This window comes from Dendrobium catenatum, unplaced genomic scaffold (genome assembly GCF_001605985.2).
Source record: "Dendrobium catenatum unplaced genomic scaffold, ASM160598v2 fragScaff_scaffold_456, whole genome shotgun sequence".
In the NCBI taxonomy this organism is placed as follows: Eukaryota; Viridiplantae; Streptophyta; class Magnoliopsida; order Asparagales; family Orchidaceae; genus Dendrobium; species Dendrobium catenatum.
In genome coordinates this window covers 912405-937273 of record NW_021318918.1, presented here as the reverse complement: position 1 = coordinate 937273, position 24869 = coordinate 912405, and the positions used below count along the sequence as shown (strand labels likewise).

Sequence of the window (24869 nt, the reverse complement as noted above, 5' to 3'; positions counted from 1 at the left end):
TGAAAAGCCCAAATATGTGATCACTTGAAGAATATTTAACCTTCATTGCAACTTTTCAAAAGCCCAAGTACATTTTATCATATCATGCATAATTGAAAACTCTAACTACACGTTTGCTCTAGGTAGTGGATCTACCAGTCTACTGTTTACTTTTGAGTATAAGTTTTTAAAAGGTATAGGAAAAAGGTTAACAGAACACCGTTGGAATTTAAATGAAGGAGATTGTGTATTAATAAACTACAGCATTTAAAGCTGTCCTAAGTTAATAAACAAAATCAAATTAGATCATTAAGAGCCCACATGATATAATGATATATATATATATATATAAAACAAAGAAAAACCTGAACAATCTTACCTGATGTAGACCAAGTCTTCCGCTATAGCTGTAGAAATTGACTATACATATATCTGGTGACATATTTGGAATTTCTTCCACATTTTTTGTATATTTATGAGAATCATTTAGTGCTTGATCCACAAGTTTTCTGAATTCTTCTGGGATTTCAGGAGGCACAGCACCATCAAAAGAACGAGATTTATCATAAGATCGTGATTCAGGACTCCAGTCCTTGCCAAGGCACATCATTTGCAGATGTAGCTTTCCCCCATCCCTGTATCCCGGCCTATAAAAACCACCAGAACCAATACCGAGCTCACGGCATTTCTTCACAATTTTTACCTGAAATTTGGGAATCAAGGAGTAGCAAAATAGTAAATAGTAACAACCAATAATGTTTTAGAGTCCTAAAAACATGGCAAAATTTTCAAATACACTAACGTTATTTCAGTAGTATCCATAACACCTAGTTATTAAGCATTCTATGGATGAACCTAGTAGAAGTTATTGATAAATAACGTTTTCTTTCAATGCGTGAACCTTTTCTAATTTATCTCTTTGATACTACTCTACACAACATAAACTTTAATATAGTGAGCAAAGGAACAACATTAACCTGATCCATGTGGCCTAAAAATTTCTTCAGCAAAACCATTCCTGGTCTTAAATATTGCACCACAGGACGTTCAAGTTCCTTTCTTTTCTCTCTTTTTAATACAAGAAGAGATTTTTTTAATATCACCGGCCCTTCATTTGCAGGTATAGAGATGTCAAAACGGCCTTCCTCAGATTCACTTCCAGGACGTTTTTCGGGACTGGCGCCAATAGCCTTTTTAGGAGAAGTTTGCATTCGTTGACTTTCAACTGATTGTGGAGATCTACTTCTCCGAATGGGACAGAGAGATGATGATTGTCCAACCTTGGTGTTCAGTGACGATTTGGAAAGAGAAGCCTATACATCCAATAAGCACTGACAACATGAGATTAACATTATAACATGAAGGTACTTTCAAACTGAGCATTCTAGAACAAGCATGAACATCAGCAATTTTTGAACATTTTCTTACATCATTTGAAAATGCTACAGCCTACTTTTCTTCTCAAACGTTTTCCTCAAAAAAAGGATCCCAAAGAAGTGAAAGCAAACTACCATAAACATCATAGGTAGTAACTAAATTTGTTACAAAACAGATGATTTTTATAAAAAGCGCTTAAAATTTAAGTGCTTTTAAAAATAATTTTATTTGTTTTTAAAAAATACAGCAAAAAACATTTTTTTTTTCAAAAAGAAAACAAAATCAATAACAAAAAGAAAGGTGATCCTAAACGTGCATTGGAGTTTTTTTTTTTTCCTTCATCACGATTGCACAGTATGATCTAATATTGTACCATACAACATTTATTATCGCCTATTATTTTACAATTCAGTAGTCTCTATCTCAAGTTTTGCCAGCATTTGATGACCGACAATTTGGTGATTTTGAAGGACGTTTGATCAACTATAAGTTCAAGTTGAGTGGTTTAACTGTAAAGGCATATTGTTTAGAAACAGTGAAGTAAAAGGAATTTATAAAATAATAATGACATTATTATATATGATAAAGAACTTTTTTTTATCAGCTATTTTATGTTTCCATGCTAATTAAAGCTTTGAAATCATCTTGAGTTTTTGTTTTACCTGAAATCAAGAGAGAAGGAAACATTAATAATACAGAAGAAAAGCTAGTAACACAGTGTAAATATTTTGGGTGTGAAAACATTATATTATCTCGTGTTTGAATTAGAGGATGTTTATCTCTTTGTGCAATCATGACCATTAATGGATCTCACAAAACCACGTAATTCTTTGATCTTCTTTCCCGGTGTATCTTCTTTGCAATCTTTTTTATTTTCCTCAGTTGTTCAAGTTTATTACTCAAGTGAGAACTTTTCCAACTATCTTGATCCAAATAGTCCAAAAGATGATGTCCTTGTTCAAGCACAATACTTGACTGAACTATAAACTTTCAACAAACAACTAATAACTAAGTAATTGAATCTTCAATTAAAAATATATAACATTGTCTAATTTATTATAAGTTGAAATTTCAGTATTTGCAGTCACACAACAATAATTTTGTATAAGATCACAAATGTCATCATGATCGCCTACATTCACCTCATTATGATTCGGCGTTAATTCATCAGTACTATCACAATCCTGCTTTCCTGATCCACTGTCCATTGCCTCATAACCTTCATCGACAACCGGCATGATAACTCTACACCCAGCAGCTCCCGACATGTTTGCCCAAGATGGTTGTGCTGAACTACTTGGAGCATTTTGTCCACGTTGATTTTGGCCATGTCTGCATCAGACTCCCATTGATTAGTTAAAAGCCAATACACAATCTAAGAAGACTAAGCTAATTAAAATAACTTGTAATGTGCAACTTACCGAACATGGAAGTGTTCCTCTACCAAGTGCATGGGACCACCACCATGCATCTCCACCTCATCATCCAAACTAAATGATTCTCGAAATTGGGATGTCAGATTTTCATTTGTATTGTTTTCCAAACCTTTCTCTTCTACTTCAACATATAGAATAAGACATACTCCAATAGCTTGAGATATAACAATATCACATACTTCATCATCATCTACATGCGTTGCAATGAGATCATTCCCAACCGGAAAACGACAAACTATGTTGACTGTATACCTGGATGCATCAATCTTCAGTGCTTTAAGCACTCTAAACTTAAGTTGCTCAAATTTTGTATTTATAGACACTCGCAATGGTCGATTTTTACCCCCAGTATATGTCGGCACAAATTTCTCATCCACACTTAATTTACCATCAAACATGAGCATAAACAATGCTAGTTGTCCATTCATTATGGCCCCCTAGAACCCCTGAATAATATAACCAAGTTAAAACTTAATAATCATCAATTTTGTATTTATTAATATCTAATTAACTTTAAAAAAAAAAAACTTAAGAATAATTCAAATAAATTAAATTATATCATCACGAATATAAAAATATTGAAATTAATATAGACTAATTATATCTCAAACGATTGTCGTATAACAGTGTAAAATGAAATAGTTCGGATCATATTTTGCAAATAAAGGCTAATGCAAAATTAAACTACTTCATTACTTTCGGCTACAATCATACTGTCTTACGAAGGCAATAACTTTATTGACGTAGCTCATCTCGGTTTTAAAAAATGATGATTATAAATTTAAGCGCTTCATTACGAGATCATAGATTCATGCCCTACCTAAATATCACTAACATGACAAAAATATAAATGTGTTCAACTCAAAAAATAAAAATTAAATCAACCTATGTGGGTATAATTAGGTTCGAAGCTTCACAAACACCAAAAAAAAAAATTAAAAAAAAACCTAACCTCTAAATCCTCGCAAAATAAACTATCAAGGTTTAAAAAAAAAAAAAACTTACCTCTCCACGAAAACTTCACTCTATACGGCAGATCTGGAGCTCGAAACTGACAGAAGCAAATGAAGCGAAGAAGGGCGAAGAGGAAGATAGCCAACATTGGCAGATCTGTCGCCCGTTTATACGGCAGATCTGTCGCAGTAGTTTAAAGTTTAAACCAAACTTTGCCCATGTTTTAAATTTTTTTTTTAAAGGGAGATTTAAATAAAAAAATCTGTAACAGTATTTAGTTATAAATTTATCCAACATTGGCACGACTATTTTCTTTTTAAGGTTTGTTTTACATATTTTTCACATAATTTTTTATAATATTTATATACATGAAGTACATTAAAAAATAAGTAATAACAAGTAAATTTTACTTAAATAATCAATATTAAAAATTATAGATTAAATCCTTTAAATTTTTATTTATTTATAGATTTCATATTTAAATTTTTAGATATATTTATTAAATATTCTAATTTTTAAATAGTACCAAATATATTATTAGTATTAATTTTATTTTAAAATAAATAAAAATTCTCAAACATATATTTTGATATGATTTAGAAATTGAAAAATTATATAAATAAATATAAAAATGTATGTATTAGATATGTAAATATTTTCACAATCATCAATAAAAAACTACCACTACCATAAAAATTAAATGATGTGCTAATATTTGATGCCCTCAAATCTTAATGTCTAAATCTGCAATAGAAAAGACTTCTTCGCTTATTATTTATTCTATAGAGAACTTAGATAATAAGCTAAATAAAATAAAATAAAAAAACTTCATTAGGAAAGAATGCAATATTTGCTTTCTACTCCCAGTTGATTACAGATAACCCTTTGTGAGGAATGCAATTCGCGATACTATCTCTGCTTTATCCACATCCCTTAGACCATTTCCAACCGAAAATCTCATTTTTCACTTCAAAATGGCATGAAACTAAAAAAAAATGCCGTGATTCATCCATTCGAACTCCAAATTTATGAATGTAACCTTCTTTCTTCTTTTCGCGTGTTTCTTCGGCAAGTTAGGTAGACACAGAAAAATAGCGGGGATGAACAGTGCAATGCCAATATTAGCGTCCCACTGTTAACCCACAAGCAGATAACGCAATTTTTACCGTTCTGTTGGAGCTCTGCAGCAACGCCATTCAAGCTTTTGTAATCAATCTTTTTTTTTTTTCTTTCAGTAGATCAAAGATATAATTTTATAAATAAAAAATATATATTCCTTATTTTGATAGAGTAATTTCTATTCTCAAAAAATATTTAAGTTTGCTAACTCTTTGATCTCAAAATTTTCAGCATATTCATTCCAAAAAAAACTAATTTTTCCTAATTGGCATCACTTGTGATAATTATATTCTCAATATATATAATGATAATTGAGATTTTATGATTAATGGAGTATTTTATGAAGAGAGTATGATTGCATTAGCTTTGTTTGTATACATTTTCATTCATAGCTTTTATGAATCCATCAAATCATGCTCTCTGAAAATGTTTTAAAACCATACAAGGCCTTTCACAATTTGCACAATTCAAGTGGTTGATCAATATTGACCATCGATCAGTTTGAAACTTTTATCTACTCTGAAGTTTATAGAAAAAATCTACATGCATTCTATCATTTCCTTCTTTTTAGGAAGTTTAATCGTCTCCCTTTTTTGTTTTGTTTTTTTTTTTTTGAAAATATTCATCTCTTCTCTTCTGACACCCTTCTAATTCTTATTTTCAAGTGACTTTAGGGTTTGTGGAATTGTAATAGAATTAGAGCTGATGTTTATTAGAACGACTTCATATAGGTAATAGAAAAATTTTAAAAAGTATATATGATAGGAATAAGATATAAAGGAAAAACATAGAGCTAAGTTAATCATTATTACCTGATAATGAATCTGAATCTTGAGCTTAATGGAGATTTTGATTGAACTTATTTATTCTTACATAAACTTGAAGAGGGTATTATATCTAAATCTATTTGATGTTTGTGATGTAGGAATGTCAATATAAAAAATAGTTGTTTCATCAAACTTTTCTTTCAGGTGAGAGTTCTCTTCCTAAAAATGAATTTGTTTGAAAATCTAAGAAAGTGAAGAATGTCCTTATGGTTGGATGATAACACTTGTACCCTTCTTGAGTGGAGGAATATCTAAGAAAGACACATTTGAGAGCTCTAGAATAAAAGTTGCCTTTGTGCAGTTTGTGGATGTAGGCATAAGCAATGCACCGAAATATTTTTTGGCAAAATTTTGAGAGGACATTATTTGTGGGAATAATTTTAACATAATAGTTTATAGGACTTGTGAAGTCAATTAGCCTTAAGGATACTTTACTAATTAACTTGGTAAAATCCATTATTGAGTTTCATAAGAAGCTCAAATATCCTTTTGCTTTCTACAAATTACTTGACAATTCCTGCATCAACATCGCATTTAATCTTGAGATATTAAAGTACTCAATAACATGAAGATTATCTTATTTGATTATTAAAATATTAGTTTTGATCTTGTAGATGTGAGCAACATCCTTCATCTCTAAGGACATTTATTGACAGCATCCCAGATTTTATTTGAGATAGAGAAAAATACATATAAACCACTAATTTCAAGCATAATGATATTATACGACCATGCCATGATCATCCACTTCATACCAAAGTACAAACTTTGGGTTCTTTGGCTCTATAGGAAAGTCCACAAGATGATGGATGAATCTTTCCTTTTTCTTTTAAAAAGGTTTTCCCAATTTGGGACAACTTTAGATAGTTTCTCCCTTTTAAGCAATATAAGGCTCATAGCCCCCAGAACTCTCCCTTAATATGACTTTCATCATACATGATTATTAACTCCTTAGAAGGGAAGTCAAAGAATCAAGAAAATGAAGAGAGAGAAAAATCCCGACAAGAAAGAAGAACAAAGATTGGAAGAAAAAAGATATGAAGTAGAAGAACTTTCAACCAAATCAACAAACCACAAGAGAATTTGGGAAGAATAACACACCACATATCTTTTTTATTTTTGAAAATATGAAAGATAACAAACAAGATATAATAGATATTCAATTGGAGAGGAAGATCCATCTCTCCCAAATCTCTAACCACTGGCTAGAGTCCAAACACCCTAAGAACAATCTAAATTCAGCAAACAACACATAGCCCTTACCCCAGGAAAATCATCTACTTAAAATCAAACAATAAATAATAAATACCCAAACAATCCTCCCCAAATTCCCTCCCAAATCTGCCATATTTCCTTAATTATTTTTCTCTCAAATCAGGCCTCTTCAATTAGGAAATATTTCATAATTAATTCCCTCCAAATCAGCCTTCAAATATGTCCTCTTCAATTAGGAAATAGTTTTTAATTAATCCCCTCCAAATTTGCCTTCTTCAATTAAAAAAAAATTCTTAATTAATCCCCTCCAAATTAGCCCCCTCTATATGGCTCCCGTTCTCGCTCCTGTCATATCAATGCTCCCTTTCCCTCAACCCAAAAAAAATGCACTTTGTTCTTAAGGTGGAATGATGGAAAATAACTGAGGAACACCTTGTTTCTAAGGGGGGACCACCTAGCCCCACCCCGAATCTCAGACCTCCTCCATGCTCTGTAGCTCCACCAAGTAGTCCAACCCTGCTACTTGTATCGCCTTGACCATAGTTTTGGGTGAAATCATAATTTTTGACAGGCTAGGATCCCCTATAATAACAACTTTCCTCCCTTCAAGCTTGAACTCCATTGTTAACGTTTGTCAATCAATCTTGATCTTTTCCAACTTCTGTAGTTATTTCATTCCCAAGATGATACCAATACTTCCTAACGCCAATTGGAGAAAGTCCTCCATCACATAGACTCCCTGTATGGTTAAAAACCACCCCCTACATACTCCTATGTCTATCTCCGTCTTCCAAGTACCCTTCATCAAACCATAGCATCATGTGTGCACCAGTTTAACCCCCAATTAGTCGACGACCTAGTTAGTGATGTAGTTATAGGTAGCCCCATTGTCAATCAACACCACTACCTCCCTATCTACTATTTCTCCTCTCATTTTAATGGTGTGATTAGAAGTGAATCCCACCACTGAGTTCAAGGATACATCTTCCATTTTTAAATACAATTTTCCCCCCTCCACAAATGCCTCACTCCCATCTCCCTCCTTAGCTTCATCGTCATCATAGAGGATAAGAACCTGAATAGCTTGATCCTTACATATATAACAATCCAAATTCTTAACTATCAAGATATTACCCGATTTGGACTAAGAGGCTCGCAGTTTTGTCCCGTTGGTGTTACTCCCAATAGCTCACACATCCCAGAATTGCTTCGGGATGAGCATGCTTAACTGCGAATTTTCTTAAATGAAATTTCGACCATTACACCAAAAGATGCCTCGATTTTTAAGAGATTAAATTCTTTTACTTATGGGATTTCATAATCTCCCCTACTTAATTAACTGATGTTCTCGTCATCATCTTTAATTATCCCAGAATCATCCACCAAAAAGATATGATTCTAGAGATGGCCCCAACAAGTTCAAGTGATGGCTCCGTTATGTAGCACTTTGTCTCATACAGAGTTTAAGAGGTGGCTCCCATGATATAGAAATTTGTCTTGTATGGCACTTAGTTCTCATCTTCCGACTGTTGTTTTGCTCTGATACCAATTTTAATAGCACAAATTCTTAACTATCGAGATATTATCTGTTTTGGCCTAAGAGTCTCATGGTTTTGTCCTATTGATGTAACTTTACGGTAGGTCACCCATCCCAGAATAGCTCTGAGATGAGCATGCTTAACTGCAGAGTTTCTTAAATAAAAATTTTGACAATTACACCAAAAGGTGTCTCGATGTTTTAGAGGTTGACTACTTTTACTTAAGGTGTTTCACAACATCTATGTCCCGATGTATATCTATCATCACATCTAAAATATAACTCTTTTGCCCTCCTATCCTACACCTCTATTTCTGTAAGGTGCTTGAAGTTGTCTTCTGGGCAAACTCCAATGCCCATCTCCTTCGGTGCTTCCCTCTGAAACGATATCATCTGGGTTCTTAGTGCCAGGGTCATAGCCCGTACGCCCCTTCCATAATGTTGCTCTTGCTGGCCTTCTCCCTCCGATATTTTCCTCTACCCTCTAAGAAAGCTCCATTGTCTCTCTCGCCCTTCTAGTTTTTAGCACCCTAAGATCTGCTCATATGTCCTCCCTAAGCCCCTTCATGAAAATCCCTTCCAACCCTTCCTCAAAAATTCATCTCAATTTTTTCCAATAGCAGCTCAAACTTCTTCTGATACTCCATGATTGTCCCCTCTTGAGTTAGGGCATAGAACTGTTCGTGTATGTCTCCTTAATGAATGGTTCGAAAACGCTCCAATAAACACTCCTTAAAATTCCCCCCATGAATGGATCGGATATTGAGCCTTCCTCCATCGAAACCAAGCTAGGGCCTTTCTCTCCAAATATAGCCCTACTGCCATGAGTTTTTCCCCTTCCATCAAACCATTAATCGCAAAGTAACGCTCCACCTGATACACCCAACCTTGTGCATCTTCCCCTTCAAACACTAGCATTTTCAACTTTCTCGATCTCACATTTATACCACAATGGCTTATCCCTCTATTAGTTCCTCCTATGTAATATAGTGTGAATATCTCCCTTCCCTCATTGGTTAATTTGGTTCCCATGGCTCCGTCCAACCATGACTTACACCATTCCACCTCTCCCCATTCTGGTAGTCTCCCAAGGGTTCGGCCTCCCCCATCCTTATTTTCTTTCCTTCGAAATACCACGATTCGCCCACCCACGGAGTCGCTGTGGTGGTCCTTGATGGAAAACACTCTCTATTTTATCATTGTCCTCCATAATATCCTTACCCTTTGGTTCAACCCTAGGAATCGCCGGTGAGGCTTTTGACTGTATTTCGATCAACTTCAATTCATCACATCTTCCATATTATTGAAGCGTCGCTCTATGGATGAGAGCCTCCCTTCCATGCAAGAATATCTTTCCTCCACTCCAGTTTTGAGATTTTCTATCTCGCCTTTCAACACCTGCATCTTCTTTGCTACCATTCATGAATTTAGGTTCCAAACCGTGAAAAAAAAAACAAAAAATTGGCGAATATGATCTTCAAACTACAAAAATCAACAAGATAGGAAAAAATGCAGCATAAATCAGCGATGGGGAACCCTAGGATAAACAAACTATTTAAAGCAAACAATAAACAACAAAATACCAAAACCCATCATCTACTAATTCCCTCCCAAATCAGCCTCATATCTACCATATTTCCTTAATTATTTCCTCCCTAATCAGCCCTCAAATCACCTGTTGACCTTTAAGTAATACCCAAAAGAAATATTTTTTTTAAATAAACCGAAATCCTTGCTAGTCGGCGCCCCCATCCTGCAAATCCTGCAGAAATCCTGATCTCCTGCTACAGTGTCTAGTTTTCGAGCGGCGTCGAAGTCAGACGTCCATTCACACGTGTTGGCTGCGATCCCCTCTCCTTTGCGTCGTTAAAATGGGAGAGTAGACGAAGCCTTCCTTCATCTTTCTTCCACGCAAACTCAACACGCGACCAACACTTTATAGCCGCTTGCATTCTGAAGCTGACGCCAAGATATGCCACAAAGCCTAGACTTCTCCCTCTCAGCCTTGCCCATTTCTTCTTCCCTATCGATCTCTCCAACTAAACAAAGCCTCCAACTGCAGAAGTCCCTCCTCTTCTTCACTTCTTCTCAAACCCACGGCCTCAAGACTATTCGGAGCCTCTTCTTCCTTCCTCCATCTGAACCATTTGGTTCTTCCTCACAACCCCAGCCGACACGCCACCAAGTGACCTCCTATCCGCGAGCAGTAGTCAAAGCCAACTCCCGATCTCTTCCTTCTAGTCTAGCCTGATTCCTATTGCCTTCCCGATTCACAAGCCGCCACCTCCAGCTAGCCACCGACCTACTCATCCATTGTTATCATATCGCAAGCCCTAGCCAGGCTGAATCCCGTCATCACCCTCTCTACCTATACTGACCTCCTTAGCCCTATCTTCCTCTTCCTAAAGCTGCGCCTCTTACCCGAGCCATAGGTATACATTTCATTTTCTTCTATTTAGTATTTATTTCTATTAACTATAATTATTTACTATTATATAGTAATTATTAATAATAATATTATTATTAATAGATTATATATATTATATCTATTATTATTATTATTATTATTAAATTATATATGTGCATATAAAGATGAAGAAGAAAATGCAAAAAAAAAAAAAGTCAAAAAAGGGAGAGAAATTCAAAAAAACAAATTGAGAAAAGAAAATAAAAAAAAATAGAGAAAAAAGTAAGGATAAAAAAATGAAAAAAAAAGAGGGAATGAGAAATGAAAATGTTTATTTTTTTATATTGCAAATCGCCGACACAATACCACCGTCGTTGCCAATCGTCATCGTGAAGGTATAAAATTTCCAACTTAAAATCTTGCACTCGACGCTTGCGATGAGCCGGCAGACCTCCCTATAGACTCACTTAGTACTGTGGGAGGGAAACTGGTGCGAAGCTTGCAACGAGGAGGGTAAGCCTCGGAGCACTCACGTAGCGTGACGAGGATGAAAACTAAGTAGTCTTAAGTGCTGATGCAGCATAATGGGGTAAAGAAAACTGCGCACTTTCAAAATAAGTACCTCGAAGACCTTTAAGCGCTCATGTAGCATTGCAGGGATTGAAGAATTGCGACCGCGGTGTGATCCGACACCTATCAAAAGCGCTTATATAGAGTGGAGGAAAAGACTATGTCTCTCATAATTTCCCCTTAACGGGGAGACGTCGGGAGGCTGCCTAAATTTTTATTGAAAATAGGGGACTTGACATCAAATAAATAAAGACTTAACTTGAATTTGATTGAACAAAAATGACTTAAGTGAACGATGAATTGAACAATTTGAGCAATCACAGGGGACTTGAATAAAGTGCATAATGCCTGAGCTCAATATGACCACAAAGGAGCTTAAACTTGCACTTGAACAAAACACAGAAGACAAGAACTTGATTGAACAACGGGGAACTCACACATTGAATGACGACGAATTGGACTCAAATGATTTGAATTTAAACCTAAACAAAATGCAAAGGAATTAAGTTCGCACAATGAAGGATCAAACTTTAATTTAATGAATAAATAATCATCTTGAAAATATAAATGATAATCAATGAACTTAATTGTGCAAGTAAAATTGTTAAAGCATGGTCAGGAAGAAGATGTAAACGTTGAATGATAATCATGATCATTCGAACAAGAGTCAAATGAAGGATTAATGACGGGCAAAACATCAATATAACTTGTTCATATGTGTTAATTATCGAAGTTGAAAAAAATATATGACTCAAATTCAAGTCAAATGAAGGATTAATGACGGGCAAAACATCAATATAACTTGTTCATATGTGTTAATTATCGAAGTTGAAAAAAATATACGACTCAAGTACAAACAATGATTCAAGGCCCTCTCCAATAAGCATCATTGTGATGCTATTTGAAAATAGTTCTACAAGACTCTTAACGCATCCATGGGACAAATTCTTTGACGGATATTGCAAATTCTCTTATCAACAGTGGTGATTAATGAGCGACCTTTATCTCACTTATGTTTATAAGAAATGTATGATGATTGAAACAAACACATTGAGGTGCTTATGAGCAAAGAATGGGAATTTTTTATGATGAAGATAAGCTCTCAAGAGGCATATAACCAAGGGTGATAAAATAAGATCGTCTCAGGCCATTCAAGAAAATCAATTTGCATGCAATTATCGAATGAAAAATGTGGTAATATGCCTACAACAGTAGCGCAAATTTTTCCCATGAGCATTCAAAGCTTTCATGCCAAATGGGACAAAAATGTTGAAAAGACAATGATCATTAGGGATCTTACCGAAGTCACCTTCAAGGACAAAAGATCCATGATGTATATATCTAGCCACATATGAAGGACAGTAGAAGATCATGCAGTGCCATACTCATAAGCAAAGCATGGAGAATATGCAATGCAACATCCACAAAGCAAAACGATTAATACAATCTGCGTATGACCAGTGTCTCCTAATTGTAATCAACAATGCTTCAACTTTAAGGTAACACATCAATTCTCCCGGCTTATCAAGAAGTGATAATGCTGGATGTATCGTAGATATGACACTTATCCTACCAACAAATCTAAGGAAACCGCAGTAACACCCTGCAAGCAACATCAAGATGTAGATGTATACACAATATGTCTTATGTAGTCAAAGGCAATACATATATGCAAGTCACTTATGAGTTGTTACAGCATCCTCGTATTCAATAAATCATACAATGGTAGTCGAATATACCGACCCTCATGCAAGCAAAGGCAATATGTCCTCGGCATATTCAAAGTACATCTCAATCGTTGTAGCAAAGACACTATGAAACTTCCACAACCAACAATTGTCCAACATCAATTGAATGCATCGGCTCAATATAAGCAAGAGTATATAATACGTAGCGAAGTGTAAATATCTACAGGGTTGTAGGTATCCTATCACACGCATTACATGCTATATGCAAACAAACACCGAATAATATTCAACAGATACAAGCTCCTACGAGCCGCTAGAGAAGACACGTCGTGTACTCCACAAGTCATTGGCATTCAAATACAGAAGGGCCACGACAAACACAATGTTATAACTCAAAACTTTGAAAACTGCATTTTGACCATTAACCGTTAAGAATTTATTCAGGACTCGTTATAAAACCAAATAATAAATCATCTTCTCCATAAAATCTCTATTATTGTGTTTTAGTTTCTCTAATTTTTTCATAATTTTTGTGCACTGGTGAAATTCCTTAAGAAATCAGCACCTAACGGTACAAACAAGGATTTTGGGACCATCAAGTATTGGTTTTGCAAATTGATTTCACCAGATTTTTCTAAATAAAATAAAATATTTTATGGATATTTTTCTATAATTTTTAGAATCCCTAATACAATTTCTATGAATTTTATACTAAATTTTTATTAAAATATTATTATTAAATTATTATTTTTTTAAAATATCTAAACCGGCCTATTAAATTCCTAAGCATTTTTTTCTTTTTCCTTAAGTTATTTCTTTAACAGAGAACCGTTTGGGGAAATGAGAAGAAGAGAGGAGAGAGAAAAGGGAAGTTGGATTTTGGCAGCCTTAGAGCGATTTTCATCCATCGACCCAGTTGAGAAATTTGCTCGTCTCAACGTAGGTTACATTTAACCTATTAATTTTAGATTTCAATAATTTTGTGTGCTTTGATTTTTTCCGATCAAATTTGTATTTCCGTTACCGAAAAACGAAGATAACTTTGTTTTGGTAAAACTATAGATGTGTAACTTTTTATATGTTATAGAGAGATGATTACGAATATTTGGAGTATATTTTGGAAAAATTTTGTCAGATGATTTTGAAAAGACAGTTTTTATCTACTCAGAAATTTATTTAAACGTCTAAAAATAGTGCTTTAGTTCAATTAAAACTTTAGAATGATGTTTTACACAATATGTGATAATTTGATTATGTTTGAAAATTATGAAATTTTGCTCAATAATATTTTTGTTTCTACCATTACAACATTTTGGTAATTTTTTAATTGAGCCTAAATGCTTTAATTAATACAATGCATTGAAAGTAATATGTTGTGAGGTGTTGTGATGTGATGCCGACGTCAGTGGGTGACCGATGTGAGATTCTGTTATGCCGGCGTCATTTGGAAACCGATGTGGGATTTTGTTATGCCGGCGCCAGTGAGCGATCGATGTGAGATTCTGTTATGCCGGCACCAATTGGAGACCGAGGTGGGATTCTGTTATGCCGATGCGAATGGACGACCGAGATGGGATTTTGTTATGTCGGTGAGATTCTATTACCTAAGTGTTGTTATGCTGGAGTCAATGGGCTACTAATATGGGATTCTATTATAAAGTGTTTGCTTATAATTCAGTTCATTTCAATATTTATTTATTTTTATTTCATTTCAGTTCTTTTGGTTTTGATTGTTGATTTTAGTTTTAAGCTACGATAGTCTACTGAGCCGTGTTAGCTAATTCTTGCTTTGGCTTTTATTTTCAAGCTAGGGAAAGGGTAATAAGCGAGCTGAGTAGTTTGGATAGCACACTCCGATCTATGTTATAGCCATGTTTTGGTTAGTTTTGATTTTTGTAGGCATGGCTTTTATTTTTTGTTGCTCTCTGTTGCCAAGTGTTGTTGTAGATAAATTTTAGATTATATATGTTTTGGATAATATATAAAAAAATCATATTGAGATTTATTAGTCTTTTGCTTTATATTGCATTCAATAATGACTATATGTAGTATATAAATTGAAAGTTTTATTTCAGTATTTCTCCAACCAGACATTTGGGTCAGTCTTGTCACAAGCGGACACGGTATGACCTGTGTAATATTGGGTCATATTAGATCGAGTTATGACAATATTTTTGGTAGCAGAGCAAGGCTCGAACCATCAAAAAAATATTTATACAATCACAATATCGATTGGGATATTTGTTTTATACGTTCATGTTAGGCCTTCAAAGTCTATAACAAGAGAAATTCATCAATAAAACCATACAACCAGCTTGAACCCGATCCCCTATCTACAACAAATAGAATCAATAATGTTCAATAAAAAAAAATGCAAATGAATATAGATCTCAACTAGAGTTGTTAATTCACAAACATTTCAAATGCCTTCAAACTTTCGCAAAATACAAATACCTTCAAATGATCCCATACACCCTGATGATGATCCTGTTAAACGTAGATCTCAACCGAAATGGTTAATTCCGAACACTTTGTACTTTCAAATGTCACCCATATACCCATCAAAAATTCAAAATTCCAAGGATTCCAAAAAATCCAAATATTTAAAATTGAAATCAATAACCAAAACGCTTAAACCAAAATTCATTCATTCACCCTCCTCAACAGTTTGTTAAGGTGGATAAGCATGATAAATCACTTTATCTCACAAAGAGCTAATGTATGATTGAGAATAACACTAGGATTTATTCTCAAACTATCTCATACAAATAAGAACGTGGTGTGAGATTTCTCCTACTCAGAGTTGTTGCCCTGAGCAGCGGAGGTTCTCCCTCGCTGCTTTGATTCTTTTCCTCTTACTCGGTGATATGAGATGTCGTGCTTTAGATGCCAATATCACCGCTTTCTTGAGCTTTTGATTCTATAGTAGAGAGTCAGCTCATTCAGATGCTTTTACCACTTGTTTCCCCATTGAGACCCCACTCCTAGCTGCCGGAGAGGTCCCTTGGATGTTTTGGTACCCTTCCCACGTCTTACAGGGTCCACATCAGTTAGTATGGGTTTACCCCTGTGGCCCCCTGGAAGGTTGTTTTTACTAGGCTTAGTCCTACTTACTGTAGTAGAGGCGCCCCCTCGCTACTTCAGTTCCTTTGACTCCTTTGGAATGAGATTACCCTTTTGCGCTCTATACTGAGGGTGTATCTCTTCCGGCTTTGTTTGGAAGACATCACACTGATGTCTTCCTCCCCTTTTGCGTAGGGTTAGGGCTCTTTAAGAGATCTCGACGGCATTTGGATACTCATGGCCACGACGATTTGTCCTCTACCATGTGGTTACCAGAGCGCTAGCTTGAGATTCCTTAAGTGACTCTACCCTTAAAATTTTTACATATACCTTTCCTTTCCTTCCCTTCTATCCTTGTGCAGGCATATGCGCCTGGTGGATATTAGGTTTCTGGTTGAGAGAGCCCGACAGAGTCCCTGGGAGGCATTCCTCACCACTCTTTCCTCTTCACATCATTGCTGGCATATGCGCCAGATGATTGTGTTGAGTGTTTTGTCTTTATTCTACTATAGGCATATGCGCCAAGTAGAGACTGGATGGATATAGATATTGTATAGATTCCTTGATGCTATGGATATGGATATTATAGATTTATTGATACTGCTTATAGACTCATTGATACTATTGCTTCTGCACCATATTAGCCTGCTGCATTTGATTCATTACTAGTATATATTGAGCTTTATTGTACTGCTTTTCTAATCGATTTCATTGATTTGATTTGATTGATTGATTCGATATCGACTGATTTGACGGATTGATTGATTTTCTTCTGTGTACGAATTTCTTCGAGATTGACGTGAATTGATTGAGCTTGATTTATCGATTTTCCTGCTGCTGCATTGACTGGTTTCATTGACTATGGATTTCCGTATTGCACAGATTCATTGACCATTGACTGATATGGATTTGATTGACTGACATGCATATTGATAGCATCGCCGTGCTTTGATTTCAGTTATAGGTATTAGGTGACCTGCTGGGCTTTGTAAAGCTCATTATATGTGGTTGATATTTTCAGGTCAGGACAAGGGAGCAGAAGATAGGAATTGATCCGGATCTACAGGTTTTTGTCTTTTGATGATTTTGATTCTTTTGTACTTAGGATAGATTTCAGTACTGGTGATTGTAGTGTAGTTCCTGAGTATTGTACATGACCTTTTGAGATATGAATCGACTTGTATATTGATGTTTTAAATTTTATATAGATGTTGATAGACTGTTTAATTGAAGGTTTTAGATAACTCTGGTAAATTGTTTGAGAAATAGATTGACATTCTTTCCAAGTTAGATCTTGGGGCGTGACACCTGTTCTCTAACTAGCGATTTTGCCGCCAAATAGCACCGCAGGTAAATGGCTATGACCGAGGCCATATGAACTAGGTGGTTTGCCGCCAAATGACACAACTAAATTACAGTCATGGCCAAAGCTCGTATGCTCCCCAATGGCACTAAATCCTTGAGATATGAATCAATAGGATATAATTGATAGGGCACAAAGCCCTCTATTAGCTAAGATTGATTCAAATTTATCTCCTTAGGCAAACATTCACCCTGGTTCTATAAGGTAACCTTGGACGACGCAACCCATGGTTGCCGATAAGGATTATTTTGTCAATTTCGGTCGACTACCTCCTCTAACTAAATAGACTAAGGACCACGATGGTCCGAGATGATGAAACGATGGGATCTTGATCGGGTCTATCATCCATTCCCCCACCATCCGCTTTAAGTACATGATTGCGAAATTTCTGATTTTAAATATTAAACTTCCAATATCAAACCCATGATGCCACTATATGCCAGATAACAAGTATCTCTACATATCTGATTGACAACTAGCCTTAATCGGAAGTTCTTTCTCATTGTCGAGTGGGCTAATTAATAATAGGGCTTGCACCTATAGGAAACAAGAACTCAGATCATAAAGTCCTCGCAAAATGAGGGCGAAATCTCTAGGTAGTGTCTTATCTACAAACCTAATCTACCTTTCCAAAATTTACCCTGAAAATTAATCCGTTAAAACTCCCCCGAAAGAAAAAGCATAGTGGACGGAGGCCGGAGCTGAATAATCCTTTCTTCTTTTACCATACAAACACTACTAATAAATCAGGCTTTCGCAACACTTTTTAGGACTTACTGCAGCGGTTTAAACACCAACTAATTTATTTGCAGCGGTTTAAAAACCGCTGCAAATCCACTGTATTTGCGTTCGCTGGAAAGGCTTTAATAGCGGTTTTATAAGTGCTGCTGTATGATGGCTTTAGCAGCGCTGTTTAGCAGGTGTTAAAACCGCTGCTAAAAGGTAGAATTGATTAAAAAAAATATAATACCAAGAAATCAAATTTTGTGTACAAATTACTAATATCAATAGAATACTATACAAATATAAATTGATTGAATATTAACAACACATAAATTTACAAGTATCTACTCTCCTGCAACTAAATTTTACTTTTTGTGTAGCACAGCACAGAGAGAACTTAGAGTAGCAGGATGAATGGGAGGAATATCGATATATTCTCATCTTTATTTCCATCTTGTATATCCATGGGAACTTCATGGCGTGGCCTGTTGAATTTCTCTCGTAGTTGCTTTATAGGGATGAAATCACTAGTTGTATTAGTGCCACAAAACAGAAATGAAACATATGGATGATCAAATCTAGTGTGCATGCCATAGTTCAACTCAGTACTAGTTTGAAGATACAAGTTTTTTGAAACTTGTAATAGTCTCTTTCCTACCTGAACAAAAAGAGCAAAATGCAGCAGCTAAGAAAAATATCAGGTAGGAAATAAATTACAGGAAATTTGGAAGAATGAAAAAAATGCAACACAAAAATACTAATATGTACCGAGTTCTCTCAAAGTTTCTTCGACCTTGGTCTCCATTGCAATCGGAACCACCTCCCTCTAAGATGTTGAACTCTTACATGTGCACCTACAAGCACCGCTGTTGTTGAAGTTGCTTCTTGCTTCTATATGCTGCATCCCAATATAAACAATATGTTGAGAATGAAACGAGAAAAGAAAATAAAAAGAAAATTGAAAATAAAAAAGAAATTCTAACAGTAAAAACATTCAATGAATATGTCTTAATGCATTATCATTGTCGTGCTAAGCAATTGGAAGAGTGTATTAAGGTTCTATGCAACGAACTTCGCAGGACATCCATACCTTATACAATTTTCAAATGCATGAATATAGCTATAGATTTGATGAAAGTATTCAAGAATTTTTTTATATCAGCAAGAGCTTCTAATGTAGATCTTAAAAAACTGTTTAAATCTAAAGTTGAGGAATGCAACGAGATGCTACTATGTGTTGATCGAAGCTATTCAGACACCTTTCTAGAAACTTTAATCTTCCTAAAGCCTACGATCCGGCAAATGAGCATATGGGATGTGAAATAAAAGACTATATAAATCAACATACAAGCTTTAAGGATTTAATAGAAAATTTTGCCTAAAATAAACTAGGAGATTTGCATGCTGTCACTTAATTAATCCTCATTTATTTACATATTTAATAAAGATAAATATTTATCCAATGTCTGGATCTCTGTAGCATATAAAAAATATAACTCCATTAATAATCCTTAACTTCTCTCTTTGCTCTTGTTAGAGATGTTGAAGGGCTATTGCAGCAGGAAATGGCTGTGCGCATCAAGTGAGCACAGGAGCAGCAACGGCAAAATTACAGGTGGTGCCAAACTTGGAATTATGAATATCTTATGATGAACAAGAAGACAACTTGAAGACAAAAGCAGCAGACAACAAGTTCGATTACATGGTAAAATTAGCAGCAAAAAAAAACACACACACACAACGAAACGAAGCATAACCTGGAGAAGATTCCTCCTCTTGAACTGATTACAACTTCTTCTGTGCAGCCAAATAAAAAAGCCAACAAAATGATCAATCTCAATAAAAGAAATCTGCTCCCCTTTAATCTCAAACTTCAATTATCATCTATCGATGGATTAATCACTTCCCCCAATTAACCCTACTAAACCCTAGAAACCAAACTTACTAGAAATCGGAACAACCTCCACTGGCAGCGTCGGCCTCTCCCTTTCTTCCTCTCTGTGGATAAGTAGATTTACAGGATTTAATCAAAGAAGCGCGCGGAAGGAAGGAAGAATGGCTACCTTCGCGGCGACTTAGCTCTTGTTGTGGTCGTTGCTGCCGCTCGAAAAGAAAATGGCGAGGAATGAGTTCGGCTAGGGCTTGAGGAGGGTGTATTTCGTATTCGACAGGAAGGCACGTCTTCGAAGGAGGCGAAGAAGCTTTTTGGCTACTCGTTCAAAACTCCGTCTATCACACGAAGGCGACGAAGTCGAATGGAGAGGAGTCGAGCGGAAAAGAGGGGAAGAGTCGGAGGACCGCTGGTACAAAATACTATAAAAATTTAACTTTTTTTAAGGTGAATTTAACTACGGTTAAAACCGCAGTTTATGTCTATCTACAGCAGCGGTTATAAAACTGCTAGTATAAAATGTTACGAAAACATTCATTTTTTGATAGTGAAAGGGCACCAGCACTTGTTTTCAAACATAACCTAAACTTTCCATTTTCTATGAAGGATTGCTAAACAACTAGATGCATTGTTTGCAATAAAACCCTAAGACTCAAACGTGCACTTTGAAAATTGGCCCTTTTTTACTTAAAAGAACCCTAGAACTAAAATTGTCAGTCATATTTTCACCTTCTTTCAGTTTCATAGTGGTCAAAAGCATCCATGATGTCTTTGTAGAAGGAATCAATTAAAATTTCCACCGCAATTTCTACAGTGAAACCACTACACCAATCAATACATCACTGAATTTTACTCAAAACTACATTACAATACACTGTGTATATTTTCATTTAAAATAAAATTAGCCAAAAACAAAATAAATAAAAATGAAAAGCCCAAATACGTGATCACTTGAAGAATACTTAACCTGCATTGCACTTTTTCAAAAGCCCAAGCACATGTTATCATATCATAATTGAAAACTCTAACTACACATTTGCTCTATCATAATTGAAGAATATTTAACCTACTGTTTACTTTGAGTATAAGTTTTTAAAAGGCATGGGAAAAAGGTTAACAGAACACCGTTGGAATTTTAATGAAGGAGATTGTGTATTAATAAACTACAGCATTTAAAGTTCTCCTAAGTTAATATACAAAATCAAATTAGACCATTAAGAGCCTTAAAGCAAACTACCATAAACATCATAGGTAGTAGCTAAAATTGTTACAAAACATATGATGTTTTTAAAAAGCACTTAAAATTTAAGTGCTTTTAAAAATAATTTTATTTGTTTTTAAAAAAAGTACAGCGAAAAACATTTTTTTTCAAAAAGAAAACAAAATCAATAACAAGAAGAAAGGTGATCCTAAACGTGCATTGGAGTTTTTTTTTTTCCTTCATCACAATTGCACAGTATGATCTAATTGTAACATACAACATGATACGGCATCGCAAAATCATCTTGATCACGTAAAAACTCTTGGTGTTCATTCCTTTTTCCTGTTTGTGTGTTAAACTTACGTACAACGCTCAGACGCGAATTTACAAACTCTACCGCCGCGTATTTTCTAACACGCAACACAACATTTATTATCGCCTATTATTTTAAAATTCAGTAGTCTCTATCTCAAGTTTTGCCAGCATTTGATGACCGACAATTTGGTGATTTTGAAGGACGTTTGATCAACTATAAGTTCAAGTTGGGTGGTTTAACTGTAAAGGCATATGGTTTAGAAACAGTGAAGTAAAAGGAATTTATAAAATAATAATGACATTATTATATATGATAAAGAACTGCTTTTTATCAGCTATTTTATGTTTCCATGCTAATGAAAGCTTTGAAATCATCTTGAGTTTTTGTTTTACCTGAAATCAAGAGAGAAGGAGACGTTAATAAGAGAGAAGAAAAGCTAGTAACACTGTAAATATTTTGCGTGTGAAAACATTATATTACCACGTGTTTGAATTAGAAGATACTAATCGCTTTGTGCAATCATGAACATTAATGGATCTCACAAAACTACGTAATTCTCTGATCTTCTTTTCCGGTGTATCCTCTTTGAAATCATTTTTATTTTCCTCAGTTGATCAAGCTTATTACTCAAGTGAGAATTTTTCCAACTATCTTGATCCAAATAGTCCACAAGATGATGTCCTTGTTCAAGCACTATACTTGACTGAACTATAAACTTTCAACAAACAACTAACAGCTAAGTAATTGAATCTTCATTTAAAAATATATAACATTGTCTAATTTATTATATGTTGAAATTTCAGCATTTGGAGTCACACAGCAATAATTTTGTATAAGATCACAAATGTCATCATGATCTCCTACATTCACCTCATTACAATTCGGCCTTAATTCATCAGCACTATCACAATCCTGCTTGCCTGATCCGCTGTCCATTGCCTCATAACATTCATCGACAACCGGCATGGTAACTCTACACCCAGTAGCTCCCGACATGTTTGCACAAGATTGTTGTGCCGAACTACTTGGAGCATTTGGTCCACGTTGATTTTGGTCATCTCTGCATCAGACTCCCATTGATTAGTTAAAAGCCAATACACAATCTAAGAAGACTAAGCTAATTAAAATAACTTTTAATGTGCAACTTACCAAACATAGAAGTATTCCTCTGCCAAGTGCATGGGACCACCACCATGCATCTCCACCTCATCATCCAAACTAAATGATTCTCGAAATTGGGATGTCAGATTTTCATCTATATATATTGTTTTCTAAACTTTTTTCTTATACTTCAGCGTATAGAATAAGACATACTCCAATAGCATGAGATATAACAATATCACATACTTCATCATGATCAACATGCGTTGCAATGAAATCATTAACAGCTGAAAATCGACAAACTATGTTGATTGTATACGTGGATGCATCAATCTTCAGTGCTTTAAGCACTCTAAGCTTAAACTACTCTAATTTTGTATTTATAGACACTTGCAAAGGCCGATTTTTACCCCCAGTATATGTCGACACAAATTTCTCATCCACACTTAATTTAGCATCAAACATGAGCATAAACAATGCTAGTTTTCCATTCATTATGGCCTCCTAGAACCCCTTAATAATATAACCAAGTTAAAACTTACTGATCATCATTTTTTTATTGATTAATATCTAATTAACTTTAAAAAAAAACTTAAGAATAAATAAAACAACTTCAATTAGATCATTACGAATATAAATTTATTGAAATTAATATAAATTAATTATATCTCAAATGATTATTGTATAACAGTGTAAAATGAAATAGTTCGGATATTTTGCAAATTAAGGCTAATCCAAAATTAAACTACTTCATTACTTTCGGCTGCAATCATACTCTCTTACGAAGGCAATAACTTTATTTATCTAGCTCATCTCGGTTTTAAAAAATGATGATTATAAATTTAAGCGCTTAATTAAGAGATCATATATTCATGCCCTACCTAAATATCATTAACATGACAAAAATACATAAAAAAAATTAGAAATGATTAATATGATTTAACTTCCACAACGAATTTAATTATTATATTTACATAAGAATTTCACTTGTAATGAGACAATGGAGGAAATAAGGTTTTAAGCTAAAGTTGTAGAATTGTAATCTTCAACCATAAGAGCATTCTCCAGTACCAATCTTAATGGCAGAAAAAAAAACTATTACAGTAAAAAAAAAAAAGAAAAAAAGAAAAAACTTACCTCTCCACAAAAACTTCACTCTATACGGCAGATCTGGAGCGCAAAACTGACGGTAGCGAAGAAGCGGAGGAAGATGACTGGGGTTTAGGGTTTTAAAATAAAAGAACAATGGCCAGTCGCCCGTTTACAGGGCAGATCTGCGCGGCAGTTTAAACCTAACTTTGACGATTTTTTAATTTTTTTTTAAAGGATGATTTAAATAAAAAAATCTGTAACAATATTTAGTTAAAAATTAGTCCAACATTGGTAGAGAAATTATTCTATGCGGAGATAGGATGGTGAAAATCCCCGATTTACTGTCCTTTAGTTAATTTTTTACTGCGCTTTTTCAAACACTCAGCGAAGAACAACAAATATGCATTCATAATTGTATTTTTGCTGTCCTTTTACTCAGTATTTCTAAAAGCGTAGCAAAATAATAGCAAATATTTAATTAGAATGATATTTGCTACAATTTAGCTGCCCTTTTATTGTATATTTACAAATACTGAATTAAAAAAAAAGCAAAAGTGAAATTATGAATGCATATTTGTCACCTTGCTAAGTGTTTATAAAAGCGCAACAAAATGACAGCTAAAGCGTAATAAATCCAGACGGTTCTCATTGTTTGATCTCCTCATCAAATAATTTCTCACATTGGCACGACTATTTTCTTTTTAAGGTTTTGTTTTACATATTTATCACATAATTTTTTATAATATATGTATAACTTATTTTAAAATTTTAATTTTTATTTATAAAATATTTATATATACATCAAGTACATCAAAATATGTAATAACAAGTAAATTTTACATAAATAATCAATATTAGATATGTTTTTGAATAATTTAAAGATTTAGATATCGAATAAGTAAAAAAATTCAAAATTTAAGTGTTGAAAATATAAATATATAAAAATTATATAGTACGTATGTAAATCCTTTATATTTTTATTTATTTAAATATTTCATATTTAATTTTTT

At 34.4% G+C, this 24869-nt stretch overlaps 1 protein-coding gene across 2 annotated transcripts; it reads right to left on the bottom strand.

Moving 5' to 3' along the window:
• Positions 1 to 385: 385 nt before the first annotated feature.
• LOC110116100 lies at positions 386 to 23953 on the bottom strand (the record flags this gene model as incomplete). 2 transcript variants are annotated; one of them, XM_020849567.2, is given in 5 exon segments in its annotated part: positions 386 to 682; positions 957 to 1292; positions 2499 to 2688; positions 2778 to 3238; positions 23905 to 23953. In XM_020849567.2, coding segments are annotated over 4 exon segments (1266 nt in total), but the record flags the coding sequence as incomplete, so codon positions are not given.
• Positions 23954 to 24869: the final 916 nt, after the last annotated feature.